The 19,937-nt window shown below is 38.5% G+C and overlaps 1 protein-coding gene across 7 annotated transcripts in view; it reads left to right on the plus strand.

Annotated features, from left to right (window-relative positions):
- The window catches only part of LOC149836528 (putative calcium-transporting ATPase 11, plasma membrane-type), a 34,591-nt gene extending 15,369 nt beyond the window's left edge, over positions 1-19,222 (plus strand). For 3 of the 7 annotated variants that reach the window (XR_016431801.1, XR_016431804.1, XR_016431803.1), the window contains 7 exons: positions 12,890-12,944; positions 13,040-14,976; positions 15,125-15,283; positions 16,635-16,806; positions 17,354-17,652; positions 17,890-18,258; positions 18,862-19,222. Coding sequence is in view for 3 of the 7 variants with exons in the window: in XM_090005393.1 (XP_089861519.1) it covers positions 12,890-12,944; positions 13,040-14,976; positions 15,125-15,283; positions 16,635-16,806; positions 17,354-17,652; positions 17,890-18,207 (2,940 nt within the window). In the remaining 4 variants the exon portion in view is untranslated. The remainder of the gene's footprint in view (positions 1-12,889; positions 12,945-13,039; positions 14,977-15,124; positions 15,284-16,634; positions 16,807-17,353; positions 17,653-17,889; positions 18,259-18,861) is intronic. The other 4 variants (XR_016431802.1, XM_090005393.1, XM_090005394.1 and 1 more) reach the window with 4 other exon arrangements.
- The last annotated feature ends 715 nt before the right edge of the window (positions 19,223-19,937 follow it).

Raw genomic sequence — 19,937 nt, forward strand, 5'->3', positions numbered from 1 at the left:
TAAGCTCTAAAGAAGAGAAGTCATGATGGAGGAGGGGGCCTCTCCAACACCCCTCCTTCTCCAATCTCCTTTCAGCTACTCATTAGGGAGGGGGGCATCTCCAAAGTTGTCGCCTACTTAACCAATCAGCATGCATCCTGTAGAAGGCTTCATAATGAGCCTTTAATAGCTCATTTGACTCTTGAGTCAAATGAAGATTTGAACCCAAGGCTAAAATTGTATACTAGGGGGCGCCATTTGTGTTGTAACGGGTTTGGATCTTGGGCAAGATCCGAACTCGTTACAAAGTGGATCCTATTAAAAAGAATACGTGGAAAAATTATTTAATAAAAAAAGAAAACTACCCTGAGTACCCCGTACACCCTCTAGTGTCGCAAAACAATTTTACAGGGCACTAGAACTATCCGGATCCGTAGACTCCGACACCTAAAAATAATAAAAAAATTACATAAAATAAAATACATAAAAAAAAAGCATAAATGATTCCAAACATACAAAATGGAATCATAGAAATACAATTTTTGAGAAAACAAAATATCCTAGAAATTGGAATATGATATTCAAAACGAATCTGGATACACGGAGATCCAATTGGACTCAGATGATCCTGCATGATTGGATCTGCCACAGATCAATCATATCTGATGGGTTAGATATGGATCCAACTTTGCCTTTAATGTGTGGATCTTCAGGATGCTCTGAATCACGAGGCCTCCATCCTCAGGTTGTTACCCTTCTTTGAATCCAAGTTTTGGTTACTAGGGGAGGAGAAATCTTGCAAATTTTCCATTTGTCATTTCACCAACTTGGTGTAAGGCCCCAAACTGGTTCATTTGGGTTCCACCTACATTTTCTCTATCCTGACATCGAGTTCGGCAAGAGATTCATACCTAGGTCCAGGTATGCTGGGGAACTCTTCTTCATTCCAGTTGCCCAGAGCTTTCTTCACACAACTATCATCAAAATGGGAGATTGATCCGCATACCTGACAAAATTTGATATTGTTCTCGTATGTTATTGACAAAACAATGGTGCTCAAGAACAATCTCAGCAAGAAGATAAACAAAAGACACATGATATACCGTAGTTCGGTAGATATATGACCTACATCCACGAATGAAGCACCAACCAAGGTTGCATTTCTTTTGTACCCATTTTCAGGATCAGATACATGGGTTTATGCAATAGATATAATAACAAATTCCATAATTACCAGTAACAAAAAAGGAAACAAAATAACAAAAAAAACTTAATCTTTGATGTTAATCACCTATGATATCGTCAATATGTTATTATTAACAACAAGGTGGACCTCGAGCTGGCGCCAAGGATAACCATCATTATCACCTCCCTCAAGCTGAGGGGCGTAGATATCTAAAGTCCCCAACTTGTTCAATATATGATATAGAGTGTCCTTGGTGACAACCTTAGTGAATATATCAGCGAGTTGATCTTAAGCGAGTTGATCTTAACAGGATGTAAAGGGAGTTGATATTTCTTTGCTCTTCACCTTATCTCTTATAAAATGACCATCTATTTCTATGTGTTTCTTTCATGAAAAACTGGGTTTGCAGCTATATGAATTGCTGCCTGATTATCATTGTACATGGGTATTGGATTTTGAATCTCAAGTCCTATTTCTTTCATAAAAGCCTTGATCCAGATGAACTCACATGTGCTAGCCATCGTCCTATATTCTGCTTTTGTCTTTTACTTTTCCAAGCAACCAAATTTTTTCCAACAAAAATAAAAAAACTAGTGGTAGATTTTCTATCAAGAGAGATTATTGCCCAATCTCAGACAGAATAATCAACAATATTAAGATGATTATTTCTTTTAAAATAAAGACCTTGGCCTGAAGATTTCTTGATGTATCGAAGAATTCTATCAATTGCATCCATGTGAGCCTTCTGTGGCTTGTGCATAAATTTGCTTACTTCTCCTACAACATAAGAGATGTCTGGTCTTGTAACCGTCAAGTATATAAGCTTTCCAACAATGGTCTGATACTGCTTTACATTTTGAAGTGGTTCAGACTTAGCTTTCTCAAGTTTATGATTTACTTCTATAGGAGTGTCGATGGGCTTGACTCTCAGTTTCCCTGTCTCTGTCAACAAGTCAATGGCATATTTTCTCTGTGATAGAAACAACCCTTTTTTTGAGTGCGCAATCTCAATTCCAAGGAAGTATTTTAGTCTTCCCAAGTCCTTAATATCAAAATCTTTTTGTAAGTATTCTTTTATCTCATTAACTTCACTTTCATAACTTCCAATTACTATTATATCATCAACATAAACTAATATAATAGTAACATAATGGGCCTTTCTTTTGACAAATCGAGAGTTATCAGACACGCACCTTTTGAAGCCCTTGTTTTCCAACGCCTGACTTAACTTAGCGTACCATGCTCTCGATGATTGTTTTAATCTATATATAGCCTTCCTCAATCTGCATGCAACATTTAAATCATTCCTTTGAAGATGTTCTGGGGGCATTTCCATAAAAACTTCTTCAGTGAGATCTCCTTGCAAAAACACATTTTTAACATCTAATTGAAATAAATCTCAGTTTTGGTTGCAAGCAATGGATAATAAGATTCTAAAAGTATTCATTTTCGCAACAGGTGCAAATGTTTTTGTGTAATCTATTCACTCAGTTTGAGAATATCCCTTTGCGACCATACGAGCTTTAAATATTTCTACAGACCCATCACTTTTGAACTTAACCTTGTACACCCATCTTCATCCAACAAATTTTTTATTTTAAGGCAAATTTACAACTTCTGAGGTTTCATTTTTTTTAAGAGCTTTCAATTCTTCCTCCATAGCTGCCACCCATTAACTGTCTTTACACGCCTCTTCATAAGTAATCGGTTCTCAATATTTAGATATTTTGGCAAGATAAGTCACATAATTTCGAGAAATGTTATTATATTGAATTTGTTTTGCAATAGGATGAAAAACAACAAAATATGTGACAAAATCTTGCAATCTAGCAGGCATGTACGACGCAAATGAACTGCATTTTCATTTTGTCTAATACTTGATGGTTGATCAACACTTTGCTCATGCTGGGCATAGTTATCTTGAACACTTTCATTTCTGATGATGACCTCACTGTGTGGATCAACATTAGGCCACGTCGGGACATATGTTATCCCCCGTGAGTTTCATTATGGTAGGTTTCAAAAAAAGGTTTCCCTTCGTCAAATAAAACATCTCATGATATATACACTTCATGGTTTTGATCATCATAACACTTATACTCCTTTTGTGAAGGTAAGTAACCAAGGAACATGCACTTGATAGCTCTATGTTCAAGTTTGTTTCTATGTACTGGAAGTTTCTATACATAAACAATGCATCCAAAGGTTTTAAGATGAGAGATGTAGTGATTTATTCCCTTGAGAACTTGAATGGGAGCTTTAAAATTCAACAATTGTGTAGGAAGACAATTTATAGTGTAACAAGCAGTATGTACTGCATCACTCCAATTTTTTTTAGGAACATTCATTTGAAACAGTAAAGGTCTTGTTACCTCAAGTAGATGCTGATTCTTTCTTTCTGCCACCCTATTTTGTTGAGGTGTTCTTATACATATGGTTTCGTGCAACAGTCTATGCTTGTTTCTGAATTCCATAAACTTGTTATTAACATATTCAGTACCATTATCAGTTCTCAAGGTCTTGATTTTGCAACCAAATTGTGTTTGCACCATCAAATAAAAATTCACAAATTTATCAAACACCTCATCTTTAGTTTTAAGAAGATATACCCATGTAACCTTCGAGAAGTCATTAATGAAGGTTAAATAATACTTATAACCATTGTAAGACATGATCAAGGACAGTCCCCAAACATCTGAATGAATCAAATCAAACTTATGAAAAGAAACACTTTTAGAAATAGGAAATGGTTGCTGAGTCATTTTAGCAAGCCTACATGTCTCACATTCATTGCAATAAAAAGCAAGATTCAGTTTCAATTTTTATAAAACACGATTTGATGGATGCCCTAATCTGCAGTGCCATAAACATCCTTCATCCATTCTGCTCATTGTCAGGGCTTTATTCTCCTTCTCAAGAATGTAAAGACCACATGACTCTGTCCCTCTACCAATCGTCCTCCTTGTTGTCTAATCCTAAAAAAATACCTCATTAGGAGTAAAAATAACACTACAATTCAATGCTTTGGTGATTTTACTAACAGAGAGTAGATTAGTAGTCAATGTTGGCATATAAAAGGCATTATCAGATTTGCCAAACAGTTCCATCGTTCCTATTCCCTTAATATCTATCAAGAATTCATTTGCAACATAAACGGGTTTAAGAGAATCATTAGACTGCACATCTTTTAAACATGAAACTTGTCTGGTCATGTGATCGAAGGCATCTGAGTCAACTATCCAACTATTTGGATAAGTAGCAAAGCAAGAACATGAAGATTAATTACTTGATTCTCTAGTTGCTATGACTGCCATATTATTTTTAGTGAAATCATAGTCTTGTAGGATTTGATTCAGCTTTTCAACGGTTAAAAACACGTCTTTATGCTCCTTTGAATCAGACTGAACCATGTTCACATGCTGCTTCGTTCGGCTATCTTCTCCCTTGAAATTATTTGGTTTTTTTATTTAATTTCCAGCATCGCTCCTTTGTGTGGTTGTCCCTTTTGCAATAGGAACAATACATCTTCTTTCCCTTAAAACATTGAGATTCAACTCCGTGATTTTCATCATCTTTTCCTTTGTATTTTGAAGTCATGTCGAGCAATGAGAGTCGACTTGTCTCATCTTGCTCTTTTGCAGCAGAATTCATCACATTGTGTTGTGATTCTTCACGCATAACAGTGGCACATGCAGCACTTAAGGAAGGCAATTCTGATGCCATCAAAATTTGACTTCTAAGTTGCTCATATTGTGGCCCCAAACTAGCAAGCATCTTGAAAAGTTTTTCTTGTTCTCGTCATTTCTTGAAGGAGATAGCATCAGTGATCGGTGGGATATAGGAGTCGAATTCATCCCACGTACCTCTTAGAGATACAAGATAATCACTGAATGATGAATTCTCCAGTTTTAGAGCATGAATATCTTGCTCCAATTGGTATCTTCGGGCAATGTTATATTGTTGTCCATATACATCCTTGGCTGCGCCCGTTAGCCTTAGCAGAATCGAGATACATGAAGTTGTTGGCAATGCGTGGCTCCATTGAGTTCAAGAGCCATGTCATAACCATATCATCATTTGATTGACATTCTTCTATATTAGGATCATCCTCTGCTGATTTTGGTTTTCTTCCATTCACATGCCCCAATCTAGATTTGTCGTTGAGGAAGATAGACGCCATTTTTGCCCATGCAGCATAGTTTCGTCCATTTAATGGGAGCTCTTGAATCACAACAATCTGAGATTGATTATTGATCATGGCGGAGGTTTCTGCACTAGTGCTCGTATTGGCTATGAGAGAAGCACAAATTACGCACATCAAGAATATCATGAAACAAAATAAGCATAGCAAAAATATCATGGATTAACAGAGTAACCTGCTCTGATACCATGACAAAACAGTGGTGCTCAAGAACAATCGCGGCAAGAAGATGAAAAAAAGACAAGATATAACGTGGTTCGATCGATATAACCTACATTCACGAATGGAGCACTAGCCAAGGTTGCTTTTCTTTCATACCTATTTTCACGATCAGATACATGGATTTATTCAGTAGATACAATAACAGATTTCATAATTATCTGTAACAAAAAAGAAAGAAAATAACAAAAAAATCTTAATCTTTGATGTTAATCTCCTCTCAATCTGTTATTATTAGCAACAAGGTAGACCTCCAGCTCGCGCCAAGGATAACCATCGTTATCAGTTATCTATTGCAGGTATTTAGAGCCTATTTCCAACTCAATTTTGACGGTTGCTTGGGGCTGGAAGTCTAGGGGAACTTCGAGCTCAAGTCGAGCTAATTGTCTCTGAGCCTTCTGTTTGGTGTCGACAACTTCCCCCAAATACTCTCCGCCCCAGGTCGCAACGAGGCTTTCAAAGGCGTCTTCAGCCCATAGTTCCGACGATAGATCTGGGAGCTGGACCCAGTTGGAAGAAGCGTATTCTCCTCCACCCAAATTGGGGATCCCGATTTCCATCTATTTGTCACCAGGGGTTTCCTGGCCACACACTAGGCACCTCTGCGTGAAATCACCGTGTATTTCTCTTCAGATTGTGTTGTTATCAGAAACAACCCCTCCTTCAACGTGGAGACTAGAGAGGGTGAGGCCAGGTAACTTTGGCCACTGAGCGAGCAAGGAATCAAACATGAATTTGTAGGAAATACCTCTGTCCCCCAATCCCCTTGGGAAGCCACCAATCGTCGTCCACCGCATTGGTTCCAGAAGTTGTTCATAGCGACCGGCTATAATGGTTATCTTAGGGAGGGCATTACTCAGACCAGCCCTAAAAGCGATGATAGGATTCTCCTGCTGCCCTCTTCCATCCTCTACAATGTTTGCCCAAGATTTTTGGCGAGATTGAAAGTGGGTGACAGATGCAGCATTGTTGCCCTTGTTCCCGAACTCAGGGGATGAGTCCCAACTCCATTACCTGCAGATGACTTCCCAAATGGGGGCCAAGAGCCCTGAAGAGCTCTCGATCCCCCTTCCCCTTCTGTTTCTCCTTCATTCTCTCTTTTTAGTTATTGCTTCAACAAGCGCATACTTTTTTTTTAAAGACCAGCTGGGGTTACCAGACCCCTACCAGAACAACAACCGCTCCATGTGATAGAGGGATTCGATACTGGGCCTTCAGCTTGACACAAGACCCTGCTTACCACATGGGATACCACCTCGGTGGTCAACAAGCACACACGTTAGGAGCATTAAATATGAAATCATGTTCTGTCTTCTTTATCTCTTTGATTCCAATGCTATGGCAGATGCGCCAATAGCATAAAACTAATTCTTTAAAAAAGTTTTTTTTAGGGGATCTTTGAGAAAGAAGGTGATAATGTATAAACCACCATGTCAGAACTGGATATTACGTAAAACAGTTATCAAGTACTCTGCCCATTACCGGGCCTAAGCTATATGGCCCAATTTTTTTCTTATTGAATAGCTAACGTGGTTGCGTAAATCTCACTTTTGAGTTATGGGCCAAAATGCTTTATGTTTTGTTGCTTTTGAAGTACTGTTTAAATGAGATTCACTTTTTAAAGTGTATTACCAAGTGAATCTCATGTGATCTAACAAAACTTACCCTAAAGATAGTTGGTTATTATTGCATACTTAGTCAAGTTCCAACAAATCCGTTTCACTCATCCCCAAAGTCATATCTGTCTTTGTACCCCTCGGGATTTCAGTGATACGATCATGCGAGACAAGAAGAGAAGAGAGCTTCAAGAAAAGCGGTGGGCTCCGCTGCCAATATGTGATCTACATTATTCATTTATTGAAGATCGACATTTAAATTGTTGAGATCAAATGTGTTTTTTTTTTCAATTCAAAAATCAATAGTTGACAAAATCCAATATTTTGTGACTTAAAAAATCACATTTTTCATGGAAAACATATGAACCAAGGATCAATTCAATTAAAAACACCATGGTGAATCCATCTACAAGGTCAGATTTAATCAAAAGAACTTGCATCATAAGATCTGAGAGGGGTATGAATATGGGGGATGGCTTAGGGTTTGAGTGGAACCAAACTCAAGTTCTAGTGTGCTGGAATGGTTGTATAACAAAGCATTTGGATGGATCCCTGCCTTGGTTGAATCTCATGCTTGATATTTGCTGCCACAATAGTTCAACTTGAACATTCGAGTCTGACATCGACCATGACATCGACCATCTGAGTCCAGCTTCAACTTGGCTACCATGTTGGTGCACCAATGGTTGTCAGCAACTTGGTCTCAAAATAAATATGCACATAATACACGTTATACCCCACCATCTAATCCGTTCAATTTTTGTATAGTCAATGCCTACCCTTTGAGTAAACTCTTTTGCAATAAGACGTGCCTTATATCTTTTCACATTACCCTTCAAATTTCTCTTGGTTTTGAATATCCATTTGCAACCAATAAGTTTCACACTTTTACGTAATGAGACAAGATCTCGTACGTCATTATCTTTCATGAATTTAATCTCCTCATACATTGCATCAATCCACTTTCGAGAGTTAGAACTCTGTATAGCTTGATGAAAGTTGATTGGATCATTTTCCCTTAAGCCAGTATCACCCTCATGTTCTTGGAGAAAAATAATATAATCATCTATAATTGCCTTTCTCCTCTCTCTAGTGGATTTCCTTAATGACACTTGTTCTTGAGTTACTTGAGGTGTTTCTTGAGGTTGTTGAGTTTGTACTTCAGAAGTAAAAGCTTGATTTTGGATAGGGAGATCTAAATCATTGTCGTGTTCTGGATTTTTTAGAACAATGTCAGGAATAGAAATCTGATCATTGTCAACAACTGTAGGAAGAGAAACAATCTCTTCTTCAAAAGCAATGTCTTTTACTTTATCACTCCCCCCAAACTCAGCATCCTCAAAGAAACAATCGTTTTCCGTCTCAAAAAAGGACTTATTCAAAGAGTCATAAAATTTATAACCCTTAGATCTTTGAGAATACCCAACAAAATAGCAGTTAACTGTTCTTGAATCCAGTTTCTTTTCATGTAGTCTATACGGCCTAGCCTCAGTTGGACATCCACAAATATGAAAATGCTTCGTACTAGGCTTTTTGCCTGTCTACATTTCATGTGTGATCTTGGTTACTGTTTTAGTTGGTATCCTATTTAATACATAAGTTGCAGTCTTTAATGCATCTCCTTATAGGAACTCTGGTAAGGTAGAATGAGAAATCATACTCTTTACCATATCCTTTAAGGTCCTGTTTCATTTTTTAGCAACACCATTCATGTTAGAAGTGTCTGCATGGTGTACTGAAGAACGATACTACATTCCTCTAAGAATTTAGCAAAAGGCCCTAGACGTTGTTCACCTGATCCATCATATCTACCATAGTATTTACCATCACTGTCAGATCTGATGGCTTTAATTCTTTTGTCAAGTTGGGTTTCAACTTCAACGTTAAATGATTTGAACATATCAAAGGATTTAGACTTTTCATGAATTAAATATAGGTACTTATAACAAGAATAGTCGTCTATGAACGTAATAAAATATTATTGACCATTCTAAGAAGCCATAGGAAATGACCCACGAATATTTGTATGAATTAGTTCTACGACGTCTGTTATTCTTTCGGCACCTAATTCTTTATGTTTGTTCATTTTCCTTTGATTCATTCAACACAAACCTGAAAGTCGATGAAATCAGGATTTTCACTTGTTACAAGCCTTTCAATTCTTTGTTTAGAAATATGACCTAAGTGCTTGTCATAATAAAACAAAATTTTCATTTATTAATTTTTGTTTTGTACCATGGAAACTTGAATGCAAGATTTCATTATATAAGAACAATATTAAGTAAATATAGGTTATCAACCATAGATTAAGAACTAGTCCCAATAAAATTTAAAACAAGAAACCCAATCCTATCTAAATGACAATACAATGTATGTTTCTTTCAAATCTAAATAACTATCAGTCTTTAACAATAACCTAAAGGTCCCTATTGCCTCAACTTGAACTGATTTGTCATCGCCCACATAAATGAATCTTTCAACATCAATTGACGTTTGACAACTTAAGCAACCCTACATGAACAAACTTATGTGAGTGGTAGCACCAGAATCCATCCACCAAGTATGTTGGGGTATAGAAGTTAGATTAACCTCAAAACAAACCAAAGCAAGGACCTTCAATTTTTACGAAAGACTCTTTCAGAATTATGATGGCACTTGTGGCTCATTATGATTTGGAGCTACATCAGATGGATGTAAAGACTGCATTCCTTAATGGTGACATTGATGAGACAATATATATGGTGCAGTCAAAATATTTTATCTCAAACAATGCAAAGGAAATGACTTGTAAATTAAAAAAATCTATATCTGGACTTAAGGAGGCTTCCCGTCAATGGTATCATAAATTTTATCAAGTTGTCCTTTCATTTGGTTTTGAGATGAACATGGTTGATGAATGCATATACCATGGGGGTAAATATGTTTTCCTGGTTTTATATGTCAATGACATATTACTTGCCAGTAATGATATAGGCATATTGCACAAAACCAAAAGATTTCTGATAAAAAAATTTGAAATGAAAGATCTTGCTGACGCATCTTTTGTATTGGGGATCTAGATACATCAAGATCATTCTTGGAGTATTCTTGGATTATCGCAAAAGTGCTATATTGAAAGGATTTTAGATTGATTTGGCATGAAGGATTATAAACCATGTGACCCCTCTGTTGCTAAGGGAGACACGTTTAGTCTCGCTCAGTGCTCCAAATACCAGTTTGAAGTTAAAGATATGAAAAAGATTCTCTATGCATCTGTTGTAAGGAGTCGTATGCTCAAGTGTGTACACGTCCGGATATAACATACATTGTTGGGATGTTAGGCAGATATCTTAGTAACCCAAGGATGGATAATTGGAAAGCAGCTAAATGGGTTATGCGGTACTTGCAAAGAACTATATGTTACATGCTCATATACAAGAAGTCAGATCAGTTAGATATCATTGGGTATTCTGATTCTGACTTTGTCGGATGTCAAGACAGTCGCAGATCTACATCAGGTTATATTTTTCTATTGATCGGGAGAGCTATTTCTTGGAGGAGTGCTAAGCAAATAGTCATTGCATCTTTCAGTATGACAGCTTAGTTCGTAGCCTGTTATGAGTCATCCAATCATGGAATATGGTTACACAATTTTATCGTTGGGTTGTAGATTTTGGATAATGTTGAAAGACCGCTAAAGTTATTTTGTAATAATAATTCGATAGTGCTATATTCCAATAATAATAGGAGCTCGTCGAAGTCAAAGCATATTGACATCAAGTTTCTTGTTGTTAAAGAAATAGTGTAGAATGATCAGATATCTATATAACATATTGACACAAACTCCATGATTGCGGATTCGCTTATCAAAGGTTTACCACTCAAGGTCTTTCACGAGCATACTGCTTGAGTGGGTGTATTATCATTTAATGATATGCTAGTCAAGTGGGAGTTTGTATTTGGAGGTTCTATGATATAATAAAGTTTAATTTTACCAATTAAGTATAAAGTTCAGGTTTCAGTTTCATTATGTACTCATTTGTTGTGATCTCACTAAAGATTAAGACAGGAACAGATGGAAATAGGCATGTTTGGATCACATTACATGTAATTTTCATGCTTCACATCCATACTTGATCTATGTCGTTTGGTTATGTCAATATACGTTATCATTGATGGGTCTAATTACGATATTTATAATGAAGACCACTTTGGTTCTATATTGACATAATCAATGGACCAAATTGTTAGAGATGTCATTTGGTTAAACAGTGTTTTTGAGCTCATAAGGTTATAATGTATGATTGTAAGGTGACATATGTGGCCCAAGTGAAAGATTGTTACGTGTGGGTCTACATATGTTTAATCACACATTATATGTTGTCTAAGATTAAGGCCCATATAAAGTAATCACGTACGGTTGGGCCATATGATATATGGTATGGTTTTATTACGTAGAGATACCTCATGTGCCCTCTTGTGTCAATTTTCAATTTTATGATGGGTTGAATTGAAAATAAACCATAAAGTGGTTACAATTATGTTATGGTCTCAAAGCCATATATGGTAGTTGTTCTCTTTTGCCTCCCCATCATCAAGAAAGAAAACTGTCCTCTCTCGAGAAGAAGGTAAGGCCATGTGTATCGAGGTTTAGTTTTTATTCTTTTCAATGATTTAGCACGAAAAGTTTAACGATCAAATAAAGTTTTTAGGTGGATTTAAAATCCAACATGAGCGTCTTAAAAACCCCATGTTTGTGAACGCATTGTATCTAGAATAGACTTCAAAAGTGATGCTTTTTTACTACAAATGGGACCGATGATTGGATTGATCTAAGTTTCCTTGATGGTCAATCAGACAACATTCTTGGAGGTAAAACATTGATGCTTGATGTTTTTTCTTTTCGTAATATCACAAGAAAATTACTTGTCTGTTTATTCAGTTAGAAACCTTGAGGTTGATCGTGAGTTTTCTGATGTTATTGTTATTTCTACAGCAAAAATTTTAGCCCGTCATTCTATCTCTATATGTTGCTTTTTCAACTTCAGACTCCAGTTTTTCACAGTGCCTGAAAATGAAAGGCGTGCATTCAGGAACACTGATCGATTCATGGAGGCATTGTGATAAATGATGGTTGTCCGATGGTGCTGATTAATGCTCTGTTTGGGAGATTTGCGTTGGGATGGACGAATGATTTCCGCGTGTATCCAAAATATGGTGTTGCCAAAATGTGGTGTTGAAGATGGATTTGCCATAAACATCCTGGTGCTGAAATGTGGCGTTGGAGCCGCCAACTCCATTCTGGATGCAGTGTTTTGGCAACTCCCAAACAGCAGAGAGCATCTGGGAAACCACCGCACACCTCCGATTCAAGGCTCCCATACAGCGCCTAAGTCGGTCTTTTGGTATCATTTTTTAGGTTCTGTATGGGAGCCAAAGATGTGAGGGAAGATGGGCAGCCAGTGGACCTCAGCTAACCCCACCTACTAGCCGTTTCTTTGTGGAGTTGCTTTTCTAACAGGCGCATCTCATGCCTCACTATTTCTAACAGACGCAACAAATAGCTGTTTCTTTGTGGAGTTGCTTTTCTAACAGACACATCTCATTCTAGCAATTAGCAACGCTTAGTAGCATTTTTTGTCTATTACACACTTCCCTGATTTTTTTTTTCAATTTTTCATGGTTTGTTTCATGGCTTTATATTTCCAGGAAAAGATACGTGTTGCACTTTATGTTCAGAAGGCAGCCTTGCAATTTATTGAGGGTATCCGACTTGTCCAATAATGCTTTTATCTTTTAATATTAACATCTTGCATTATAAATCTCTTTCCTAATTTAATGGATGGAATTTGAATTCAGCTGTTAGTGGAGCTGATCATCAGCTTTCAGATGAAGTCCAAGCAGCAGGTTTTGGTATGGATGCAAATGAATTGGCATCCATTGTTAGAGTGCATGATGTGAAAAAGTTGAGATTACATGGAGCGGTTGAAGGAATAGCCAGAAAAGTTGTGGTTTCTCCGCACGATGGCGTAAACGAATCGAGCTTGGAAATCAGGCGAAAGATTTATGGGTGCAACAGATATGTTGAGAGGCCTCCCCGGAGCTTCTGGTTGTTTGTCTGGGAAGCATTACATGACTTGACACTCATTATTCTCATGGTATGTGCAGTGATCTCTGTGGTAGTTGGAGTTGCTAGTGAGGGATGGCCCAAGGGCATGTACGATGGAATAGGGATCGCTCTCAGCATATTCCTGGTCGTTCTTGTTACAGCAATCAGTGATTACAGGCAGTCTTTGCAATTCAGAGACTTGGACAAAGAGAAGAAGAAAATCTTTGTTCATGTGACAAGAAACGGGTTCAGGCAGAAGATTTCCATCTATGACATAGTTGTTGGTGATATTGTCCATTTAAATATTGGAGATCAAGTTCCAGCAGATGGCATTTTCATCACAGGTTATGGTTTGCTAATAGATGAATCGAGCCTGTCAGGTGAGAGTGAGCCAGTAAATGTAGATCATGAAAAGCCTTTTCTTTTGTCAGGAACAAAAGTCCAAGATGGATCAGGAAAAATGCTAGTGATGTCTGTTGGCATGAGGACAGAATGGGGAAAACTGATGGAGACCCTCAGTGAGGGTGGAGAAGATGAAACACCATTGCAAGTGAAACTCAATGGTGTTGCCACAATAATTGGAAAGATTGGCCTAACATTTGCCGTGCTCACGTTTGTGGTATTGCTAGGTCGGCTCTTGGCTGACAAGGCAATCGCTGGAAGCATCAGAAAATGGTCATCAAGTGATGCCCTTCTGATCCTGAACTACTTTGCAGTTGCAGTAACAATAATAGTAGTTGCAGTCCCAGAAGGTCTGCCATTAGCAGTGACTCTAAGCCTAGCCTTCGCAATGAAGAAATTGATGAATGATAGAGCTCTAGTCCGGCATCTATCAGCGTGTGAGACAATGGGATCAGCTACATGCATCTGCACAGACAAAACAGGGACATTGACAACCAATCACATGGTGGTCAACAAGCTATGGATTTGTGAAAAGACCCACATTGTGAAAAATGAGTCGTGGAATGACTCCCTATCATCGATTCCTGAAAGTGTGATGGGGATCTTTCTGCAATTAACATTCAATAATACTGTTGCCGAAGTAGTTAGGAGCAAAGAAGGGAAAAGAAACATTTTAGGTACACCCACAGAATCAGCATTGCTAGAGTTTGGCTTGCTAATAGGAGGTTATTTTGATAACGAACATCAGCGTTTGAAATTGGTAAAAATGGAACCTTTCAATTCTGTTAAGAAGAAGATGTCAGCGGTTGTGGCACTTCCGGGAGGTGGATTCCGTGCATTCTGCAAAGGAGCATCTGAGATCATCTTGCAAATGTGTGACAAATATATTGATTCTAGTGGTCAGTGCATATCAATGTCGGATACGCATGCGAAGAACTTTCTGGATGTCATAAATAGTTTTGCAGGTGAATCTCTGCGAACACTAACCCTGGCTTTCACAGACATAGATGAGAACTATAATGGCAATGAGATCCCTGTAGATAGTTACACGTTGTTAGCCATTGTTGGAATCAAGGATCCTGTACGTCCTGGAGTCAAAGAAGCAGTTGAAACATGCAGGGCTGCTGGCATCACTGTGCGGATGGTTACTGGAGACAATATCAACACGGCCAAAGCCATTGCAAAAGAATGTGGCATACTGACAGATGATGGTTTGGCCATAGAAGGGCCAGAATTCCGTCAGAAGAGTCCCGAGGAGCTGAAGGAGCTGGTTCCAAAAATTCAGGTGCTTAAATCCACACACACACACACACACACAGAGAGAGAGAGAGAGAGAGAGAGAGAGAGAGAGAGAGAGAGAGAGAGAGAGAGAGAGAGAGAGAGAGAGAGAGAGAGTCTTCCAGTTTTATAGGTTCTGACTGTTAGTGTTACAGGTAATGGCTCGATCTTTGCCACTAGACAAATACACACTCGTAACACAACTTAGAAATGTACATAAAGAAGTTGTTGCAGTGACTGGAGATGGGACTAATGACGCACCTGCTTTGCATGAATCAGACATTGGGCTAGCTATGGGCATAGCAGGAACTGAGGTATTTAATACTCACCTTTAGTAACAGTTCAATCTGCACCCTTGCAATGCTGTATTTTCTTTTCTTTCGTTCTTTTTCTCATCAAGCCTGGAACTTTCCTGTATCAACTGTTTCCAGGTCGCAAACATGATAGTAAAACTGCTTTGTCACCATTCTCTACGTTGTTACTTTGAGATCATACTTGAAGCTATATGGTCTATGTCGTGCATAAGGTTTTCTGTTTCCCTTGTGCTTAAGGATACAATCGTGAAGAAAATTCATCATATTTTGCAATCTACGAGATTGACTCTATCCACTTTAATTCAGATAATCACTATCGTTAATGCACTTCATTTGTCTTTGATTGTTTCATTTTAGGATATAGAGACAAACAACATGTGTTTACCAGATCTAACGCCAATACAAAATATCTGTAAATTATTGCTGGTAACTTCATTTAGTCGTGTAGGCCTCTTTTGCTCCCCAGAATAACAAGTTTAAGCAATTGCAACCAATCAAAATTCAAATTATAGTTCCAATAGAAATATTTCTGCAAAGGTAATTCAATGAAATGGTTAATTTAAACTAAAAAGTACTAATCAAATTAAGAATCTAGGATTAGTCTCCTCTTAAATCTGCCACTTATTTGAATTCATCTTCTGCAATATAGCATTGGGTATTCTCAACAAATAGTGGACTTCTTATATGAAATGCTTCACAAATTCGAGGAGGGCTATACAAAATCTACTCATGAATATTATGTATTGAAAAAAATAGCCTTAGAAACTCCTTGGCCAATTCTATGCCTGCATGCTGGGACAAACCTAGATTGCTATGGTTTGAAAGAATTTGTGGGCATAAGAATAGGTGTTGACTTGGCTGACTCAGAGAAAACTAGCCGACTTGCTGCTGAGGAAAGCACAGATCAAAGATAATTATATTGATGCCAGCTAGCCTGTCTGGGGGAAACAAGTCATCAACCCAAGCCAAATGCAGTTCAATTTGGATCAAATACACTGATAGTTGACAACAGTAAGATTCGGTTTAACATAGCTTAAACTTAGTTAACTTCATCAATGTCGCTTGCCATCCGACTCAAGTTCACACATAGCTTCATAGGCAGACAGGACAGGACTCTTGGTATCTTGAACAGAGGTTGATATTGGCTCAGGTCAGCTACTGATTGCCAAAGCTTAATCCAGCTTGTGGCCCAGAAAGCCTGTGACGTCTTCTGATTATCCTGAAGATTGAACTGATGTAGAGTACATGCACACACACATGCACAGAGACACCATGTTTCTCATATTATATTCCTTGGATGCATTGGCAGTATAAATTTATGTTTGACACTCTAATGACTTCTTATGATCAGGTGGCCAAAGAAAATGCAGATGTCATCATTATGGATGATAACTTCAGTACAATCGAGAATGTCGTTAAGTGGGGTCGTGCAGTTTACATTAACATCCAGAAATTTGTACAGTTCCAACTAACTGTCAATATTGTTGCTCTCATAGTTAATTTTGTTTCAGCATGTGTAACAGGTAATTTAAATCTCCCTCTTGAAAGGCTAAAACTGAACTAGATTCCAGTATTTATTAAACCAACATGCTTACCCTTGGTTCCTTCGAACTTGCTCTGAGCTTAAGCCACGGATGGAGATAGTTTCTTATAGAAAGATGAGACTTGTGGGCTTGACCAGGTCTTAATCTTACGTTTTGTCACTGACTACGGACGGGACTAATCCATTAACCATCTGGAACACAGGAAACTTGACACTATGGCACGCTGATCAATGTGTTGGGCTATAAACAAGTTCTGAATCCTCAGTGAAGTTCCAGTTGGTTAAGTTGCAGTTTGAGCTCCTTTCTTGGTCACAACAAAGTCCATGGAAATGGATGCCTCGGGACCCCTATGCTATGTCAATAGTTACAGCATACCTAGCCACCTGAGACACAAGGATTTGCTAGCCTCACCAATCGCATGAATATTTTATAAAGTCCTGCTCTTCCTTATCATGCTGTCATGAATCCTTGAATCCTCTCTTTCGGAACAGTCCCTGCATTATTTATCATTGATATTGAATTTCAGGCACTGCTCCCCTCACTGCTGTCCAATTACTGTGGGTCAACATGATCATGGATACTCTTGGAGCTTTAGCTTTAGCTACAGAGCCTCCAACTGATGAATTGATGCAAGGACCTCCTGTCGGGCGTGATGAGAGTTTTATCAGCAGGACCATGTGGCGTAATATCATTGGGCAAGCAATTTATCAGCTTGCAGTTCTTGGAGTTCTTGAGTTTGATGGCAAGCGCCTGCTGAGATTGAGTGGCTCTCATGCAGATCAAGTTCTCAATACTTTTGTATTCAATTCTTTCGTATTCTGTCAGGTTAGTTTCTATCCACCAAGTGATTCAAAAACCAGATCAATGTTGGATTAACTCAGCTAATAAAATTCTTGGAGGATTGCACTAAGGTTGATCCACCAAAGTCAATAAGCCTCAAGGGAAGCAGTCTAAGCTGACTGAGTCATATCTGAGCAGTGCCGAGCAATGGCTGTTGATTCACACTAGATGAGTGCTGGCAAAGTTGTGAGAAATGATTTCCTCTGGTTTTGATTTCCGCAGGTGTTCAATGAAATAAACAGCCGATACATTAAGAAAATAAATGTTGTTAGTGGCATACTGAGCAGCTGGGTCTTCTTGGGAGTCCTGGTGGCGACAGTGGCATTTCAGATAATAATAGTGGAGTTTCTGGGCGCTTTTGCTAGCACTGTACCACTGAGTTTGCAATTGTGGCTAATCAGTGTAGCCATTGGGTTTGTAAGTATGATCGTAGCAGTCTTTGTAAAGTTAATCCCGGTCGAACCTGCCAAGAAAAACACACAGCTTAAGCAGGGTTACAGGTTGCTCCCTAGTGGCCCCCAAGAAATGGAGCTCCCATGAAAGACATTATGAATCGATGCCAGATACATTGACCATGCCTTCCAAGTATTTGTGAGCTATCTTTTCTTCTAAGCTGTTTTAAGTTTTCTTTTCTTCCTCAGATAATGGGGACAAGCCACTGCTTTGCTTTGCACATCCATTTACAGGTCGAGAGATGCTACATTGATTTGTCCTGTTTTAATGTCCGTGGTATAGAACTCCACGGGTACTCCTCCCTGCTCACCGGGGAGGAGATAGATTGCGGCAAGGGGCATGACACCCTTGATGTAAAACTCATGTCTTCCTTCAACTTGAAGCCCTTAAACCGACCCACCTAACCAGGCGTGCAGAGCCCTTGTGAGCAAGCAGTTTTGAGTAATTGAAAATCAATATTTTTTTTAAGAATAAGTGTCCACAAGTTCGAAACCCATGAGTGGCGTCCCTTAAGGCAAGGTTGAAGCTAAGTTTACTCCCTGGTGGGCAGGGTAAAGGATTTTACCAACCCGAGGACAGCAGTGATGGGTTTTTTCGCCCGGATTATCCCCAAAAAAGTCCTAGAACAAAAGTCAGCTGTTTCTTTCATTCTTCGCCGCTATAATCCCAAGGGAAATCAATCATGGATAAGATGGGGTTACATTGGCTCAAACTTTATGACCTTTTTTTTTCTTTTTACAGTGAATTACAGGCAAAGAAGAGGAGGGCCTTGAAAGCCATGTGGACAGGTAGAACACAATACAGACAGGCTACTCTTTTTTGAGGTCCTACATTTCTGGTAACATGGAAGAGGATGAGGAGAAGCCAAAAAAGAAGAAAAAAAAAAGAAATGCATCGAATGTGACATGATAGGCATAGAATCCGGTTGAATCAACCTCCACCAACGGTGAGTACTTCAGCTTTGTATCTCAGTGAAAACTAAGAGATCTTAGGGAAGTTCTTGAGGTTTTCTGTGGAAGCAGCACCAACAAATTGCTTACATCAATTTTTTCATGACTGATTTTTCCTGATGCAGTTCACTAATCAAATTCTGTTACAAGGTTACTGTGCTTACCTACCAATTAAATTCAAGGTTACTGGGCTTTATTAAAAAGAGACCGTATCAGGTCAGAGGCAACTTCGGAGGTGCCTTGGATGCAGTTCATCCATGAGATGAATGACAACCCAAACACTGCCAAATTTCCTTGTTTTTCAGCCGTTTGCTTTTTATGCTTTAGATGCCGTTTATCTACAAGATGAATGGCTCTGAAATTTTTTGTGAGACCCATCTGAGAGGAAAACTATCCAACCAAGGTGTATAGGTTGCAGCTCATTAGATGGATGAAGGGCATCCAAGGCACCTCTGACGGGTGCCTCTGGGCTGCATTGTTGCAGGACCCATGTGATATACAGTGACCGATCTTGTGTATGTGGTAATGTGATAGTTATTTCGAAATCCTCGAACCAAAAAAAGGTCCTCCAGAAAAGTTCTTTCTACAAGGCCAGTTTATCAGTTATCACCGAACATAAGCAGATTTCACTCGAGGCAAATAACAAACTACAGATGATAAAAATATCTACGTCGGTATTTCTGCACCTGAGATCAAACTATTTTGTTAACATTGCCTTTTGTACTCAAGGATTTGTATGCATATGTTTGTATACTTGAAAAAAAAATGCAAAAAGATCAAGGAAACGAAGAAATTTCAGAGAGAGATTGGGAGGAGAAAGAGATTGATGTCGGGCCTTTTCAAGCTACCTCAAGATTTTTTTTTTTA

This window comes from Nuphar pumila, chromosome 5 (genome assembly GCF_984573655.1).
Source record: "Nuphar pumila chromosome 5, dmNupPumi1.hap1.1, whole genome shotgun sequence".
NCBI classification, from domain to species: Eukaryota; Viridiplantae; Streptophyta; class Magnoliopsida; order Nymphaeales; family Nymphaeaceae; genus Nuphar; species Nuphar pumila.